Source organism: Malus sylvestris, chromosome 15 (genome assembly GCF_916048215.2).
Source record: "Malus sylvestris chromosome 15, drMalSylv7.2, whole genome shotgun sequence".
NCBI lineage: Eukaryota > Viridiplantae > Streptophyta > Magnoliopsida > Rosales > Rosaceae > Malus > Malus sylvestris.
Genome location: NC_062274.1, coordinates 50,015,324 through 50,021,442, shown reverse-complemented (window position 1 = coordinate 50,021,442; position 6,119 = coordinate 50,015,324). Strand labels below are relative to the sequence as shown.

Genomic DNA, 6,119 nt, shown 5'->3' with positions numbered 1-6,119 from the left:
AACTATAATTTTATGAACTCACCAGGTTATCATTTGACCAAAAACACATCAGGCTAGTTGAAGTAGGCCTGGGCTCAGTTCCTCAATTGAAATAATTGATTCAAATTGAACGGTTAAATTTAAAAACACCCAATAGTAGTTTAACTAAATTAACTAATAAATTTAAAAATATAAACTTAAAACTAATATATTATTGAGAAGGCTATGTTTAAACATTTTGGTTGAAGATAGTATATAAAACGAACTGAAAATAACCTTTTGCAACGTTATAATTCTTAACGGGACTATGTTTCATCATTTCGGTTGAAAATGGCCTAACTCATTGATATCCCGCAGTAAGTCCTAAGTTTGACTCTTGGTGCTAAATGATTCAAAGAGAGGCTGAAATACCTCTATGAATCTTACCAACCCCCCAAATGATATTTGCCGTGACGAACCCACTAGCGGATTCTTTGTTTTAAGGATAAAAAGAAAAGAAAAACTGTAACCAGAAAAGCATAAACTATAATATAGAAGCCACCAAGAATTACAAGGAAAAAAGAAATTGTAGTTTGCAAATTCAAAAGTTCAACTGTATTTTTCTGAAGTAACTAGAAAACCCAATTTACAAAATACAACACAAAAAAGACGATGATAAACAGTATGATGCCAACTGACCAAAGTGCACATTGCACAACGGGTGTTTGAAGTGCTGCAGGCTCATTCCAATTCCTTAGTAATCGAGGGGTTCGATCTTGAACCTGTACAGAAGCCTTTTCTTTTTCGGGGTTGGGTTGTCAATCTTGAGCAATATTTTACCCAGTTCCGTAACTTTGAAGCTGTTACTCACCACTGGCTCATCGGTCGGGCTCATCTTTGTGGCTTTCTGTACGATGATTGTGTATCCATTTTCGGCATTGGGCACAAACTCAGCCCCATAGCTCACCTCCCATCCGACCACACGGAGCTCCCACACAATGGTGCACTTCTGCAACATATCAATTCCATATGAATTAAAGCAATGAGCCATGCATAATAATTTAGCACCTGGCCAATGCTCATGTATTATAAAAGTAGAGCAAAAGAGAAGCAATCAAACCTCATATATTATAATTTCCACAGTTTGTTTCGTTGCAGGTTTAACTGTAACATCGGCCACTGGATCCTCGATGGTAAATTCAGGGTCGCAGTCACAGTAATCGACACTCAAGCCACCATACTGGATCGGAACATGCTCAGGAGAGATGTACCTGCATTATCCGCCAATCGAAATTTAAACCAAAACCAACCAACCATATATATATATATATGAATTGGGGACATAAATTGATAGTCACAGTAGAGAGTAATCCTACTAACTTGAAAAGGGTTTCGGCGGTTTTGGCTGGGCTAGCAACGACAAACTTGCTTTTCGTCCTCTGCGTCAAGAACGGACTGATCATGGTGTAGAATGCAAGATACCACCACGGCGCATTGATAAACACCTTCATTAACAAGATTTATCCATAACCAAACCAAACCAACCAAACAAACATCAGCATTCAGTATTCAATACAGAGATATCAATAATACAAGGTTACCAAAATCAAGAGACAATCAAGTAAGTACTACGTAGTACCTGTTTGGCTACGAATTCGGGATAATTGTCCTGGAGCAAGTGAAGAGCCTGTTTGGTGGCCACTCGAAGTTCCTTCTTAGCCGGGCCAGGAGAATTCTTGAGATCATTGACCTGAAAAATACTACAAACACCACCGGGAGTGAAATCAAGCTTCCGAATACCCTTCTCCAAGAACTGAACCCGCCACCGGAGAAACTTGGTCCGCTTTTCCTCGTCCGAGAATGTTTTCTGGTACAGTTCTTTGTTCTGAAACTCTCCGAACACATTGTAACACACAGGGTGACCATCCCTATCGTACCCATGAACAAACACCACCTTCTCCAAATCATCACCGAGATCTTCCTCCACAAGAGCGTCGATCCCGAACTCTTTCCGCCATTGAATAGTGTTGCGAAGCATCACAAAGGCATCCTTCACCTTGAAGTCCCTCGCCCTCAGGAACTTGAGAAGAATCACATCGCTCTTATCGTCCTTGAGAAGAGGGACTCCCCAAATGGACACTTCCTCCTCCGCCGCCGCCGCCGGCGGCACCACCGATTGTGCTGTTTCTTTAGCTACTTCCTCTGCTTCCTTCAGTGGCTGCTCTTCGATTTTGGGTTCATGGGTTGGTTTTGATTCTGATTCCGATTTGGAAACCGGTGCACCTGGCGGTGGCGGTGCTTGTGCTGGTGCTGGTGCTTCGGCTTTCGGGGATGTGAACTGGTGAGTGTTGAGAGCTTCCTGGATGAGCTGCTTCAGTTCTTGAAGAGCTTTTCTCTCTGAATCTGAGAGATCGGCAACTACGTTACTCTCCTCCTTGAACGAAATCAAAGATCGAGGAATCTGCTTTTTCTCCGCCTCTTCTTTCACCGGCTCAGACTCCACCACTGCCGCCGCCGCCGCAACTGGTGGTACTGCAAGTGCCTCTTCTTTCTCAGACTCTGTCACTTCTAGCAGCGATGGTGGTGGTGGGGGTGCGTCTTCCTTAGACTCTGGTTTCGTCAAAGCCGGTGCTTCAGGCTCAGAAGCGGCAGGGGGCGGTGTCGGCGGCGCTAGGTCAGATGGTGGTGTTATGGGGATTTCGTCGGCCATTTTTGGAGATGGAGATGGGAAGGAGGAGTTAGGTGGGCTTACTTTAGTTGGTGTTAAGAAGCAAGGGAAGATTGGAATTATGGATGGCACTGAAGGAGGAGGAAAGTGAAGAGAGAGAAAGGGAGGTGATGGTTTTGTTTTGTCAGTGAGTGAGTGGTACCGTCAGCGTGGCGAGGATGTGTGAACTTAACATGCTCACCACATGATATTACCAGCAGTCACAAGTGTAGTAACACCGTCAGGATCGATGCTTCAGTCGGAATCCTATGCTCTTCAAAGTACAGCCTTACCCCTTTTTTTTTTTTAATTTTTTTTTTAATTTTATTTTATTTTATGTTTTTGGAAAATATTTTGGATAATATCAAATATTATAGATTGTCGCTTTAGCATTAGGCAAAAGATATTTTTACCACCTTTTTTATTTGTCGGAATGATAGGATATATTATAATCGAATAAAAAGATTAATGTCTTGGGCCAAGATATTAAACATGAAATCTAGCCCAATACAATCCCACAAAAAGGTTTTTCTCTCCTTAAGATAATCTTCAACCATGGACTAAATGCCAAATTTTCCCCTATTCTCCCCTCCAACCCCAAGCCAAATCTTTGGGCTAAAAGCCAAATTCCCCCCAAAATTTAGCTCAAGATTCGGTGTGGGCCTCACCGAAATGAGTGAAACCCGGCTTCTATGCGCCAATCCCCCCCCACCCATGTGGGCCTGTCGGCCACCTTTCCCAGGCACCCTAACGGCTACTTTGATCCGACGGTCGCAATCAACAGGCTGTTGGTTGATTCAATAGCCTAGATTCAAATTTATATATTTTTTTGTTTTTATATTTATATATTTATTGAATCCAACGGCTGAAATCGAATATAATCAAATCTAATGGTAAAAAGAAGATCTAACGGCCCAAATTTAAATCCAACAACTAAAATAATTAAAAAAATTATTTAACTAAAAAATTACCAAAAAACTCTATAAATACCTATGTATTTGTTCAAACATCCACACAAAACTCACTTTTCTCCTACAATTATTCCAATTTTTCTTTCTACCATTTCCAAATTTTGTGTTTATACATCTCTGTCATGATTTTCATATATGAATTTAGTGATTTTTCAATATTTATCCGAATTTAAATATTTTTAGATTAAAATGTTCATAGAATTAATTTACGATAGTCTACATAATTTTTTTTTTAAAAAGTGAATTTAAGAAAAAAATTAGCCTAAGTTCATTTTTTAATAATCCCGGGCTAAAATTTTAGACCAAAAGAGTTGGAGTAGAAAACATGTTTCTGGGCTAAAAACTAAATTGTCCGGGCTAAAAAATTTGATTTTTAGCCCAACGGTTGGAGATGGTCTAAACATAAACTTAGCCACCGAGTGAGCAACACGATTACACTCTCTTGACACGAATTGTTACAACCCCACCCACTTTTTATTTAAAAAAATGGTTTTTAGTTTTTAATTAGTGAGCCTAAGGGGCCCACCGCTGAATTTTTGTCCCCCGAGTCTCTTATCTCTTCCCTTTCAGTCCTCTCTTTCTTCCCTTTCCTCGTACTTTCTCTTTAAACACTTTCTTTTATCTCTCCGGCGCTGAGAAGGAAACCAGCCACCACCAATGCTCGTTCCTTTACAAATTTAACCCCAAATCTTGATACTTCGAACCTTTGGGACATAGGGAACACGACTACATCTTTGCATGCAACATCAAAGCAACTCCGAGTGCTCTGCCATTGAAGACTCGAGAGCTTTGAACTCTCACCTTCAATCTCAGCCCTGTTATCTGCTGCATGTGCATGCATACTTTCCCCGAAGACGAACTTCGTCGAGTTTGTTGCTGTGGGTGCACGAATCTCTTCGAATTCGAACCTAGGTAATTAATTACCTTGTTGTTTCGTTGATCAATGTTGGGTGTGTGTGTGCAGTACTATGTATGTATGGTGTGGGCTATGTTGTGTGTGTGTGTGTGTTGTTGTGTATAAGTGTGTGCGTGTACTGTATGTGTGTGTGTGTGTGTGTATGTGTCCGTGTGGTGAGTGTGTGTGTGTGAGTGTAGTGCACGCGTGTGTGGTGCACATGTGTGTGTGTGTGTGTGTGTGTGTGTGTGTGTGTTATGTCGTGTGTGTGTGTGTGTGTGTGTGTGTGTGTGTGTGTGTGTGTGTGTGTGTGTTGTGTTGTGTGTTGTGCATGCATGTGTGTGTGTGTGTTGTGTGGGTTTGGGCTCAAGCCCAAACCACCCCCCTTTTTGTTCCTAAACCTATCCAAACCCAAAACCCAATAAGTCCTAACCCTATTTAACCTAAACCTAAACCCTAATTTGGAAACCCAAGACCCATTTCCATTTCTTGAAATTCTATAGTTGGGTAGTTTGATAAATTGTATATTTTTCTTCTTAGGTGAAGTTGCTAGTGGGGATTTCCTTAATCCTTTTCCGCACAATTTTGCTGCTACGGAGTATTTGTGAATGGACCCCTTCTAAAATTTGCATAATTTTATAGTTTATTTGCATAAATGAAATGCATGCCTTACGAGTTTATGAACTGATTTTATGTTAAGCATGTTTATGGAATATGTTGTTTATCGTCTCGTTTTTGGTGAGAAATTAATTGTTGGCCTATATTGAGCTATATTTTTAATATATCGTATTTTCTATAAAAACCATGAATTGGTAGACTATCTGATAGATGACGATAGGATGCTAGAACATGTTTTAGAAACCCCTATTTATAGTATAGACGATGGATGACTTTATACTATGAAGTGGTTATTTATGAGAAGCGTAACTATTTGTGCGTACCTAGTGGACACTATGCCGCCTGGGGTGAGGATCTGGTGTTGGCAGATAGGCCGGGAGAAATAATCCCTAGCTATGGGCTGAGGGACACGGAGCAGGCATTGGGCTGAGAGTTAGTAATCTCTGGCTACGGGCGCAAAGACCACGGTGCTGGCATATGGCCGAGAGTTATATTTATTTTAGTGATCTTACTAGCAGTACATTGCGCTACGAAATGATCTGTGAGACGTTGGATATTTTGTTTTCCACGATGTCTTTTGAGATATTTTTGGCATGCTAGGGTTTTTAGTAAAACCATCACTTATTATGCTAGTAGTTTTCTTTATATAAATTGCGAGGGTTAGTATCTTAATAACTTTTTTATTATTATTGTATATATGAACTTGGTCCACTCACTTTTGTTTTGCGCCCCCATTCAGGTCTTAGAAACGAGGACTACGACACGATGTACGAGGCATTCCCCTACCAGTAGCAATCTATCACTCACTTGTGTGATATCTTGTAATGATCTTTCTTTTTGTGATCTTGTTTTAGAACGTGTTCTGTGCACTCTACACATTTCCTTAAACTTTGTTTATTACTTTTAGATTCTAATGAGTATTCATGCTTATTTCCTCCTAATCATTACTCTTGTATTCAATAAATGACTT

General features: G+C 40.3%; 1 protein-coding gene across 1 annotated transcript; it reads right to left on the bottom strand.

Moving 5' to 3' along the window:
* Window positions 1-484: 484 nt before the first annotated feature.
* Window positions 485-2,864, bottom strand: LOC126604633 (patellin-3-like). Its single transcript, XM_050271922.1, has 4 exons — window positions 1,598-2,864; window positions 1,339-1,463; window positions 1,079-1,229; window positions 485-967 (listed from the first exon to the last, which is right to left on the bottom strand). Exons 1-4 carry the CDS (start codon window positions 2,666-2,668, stop codon window positions 713-715), a joined length of 1,602 nt encoding a protein of 533 aa, XP_050127879.1. The 5' UTR covers window positions 2,669-2,864; the 3' UTR covers window positions 485-712.
* Window positions 2,865-6,119: the final 3,255 nt, after the last annotated feature.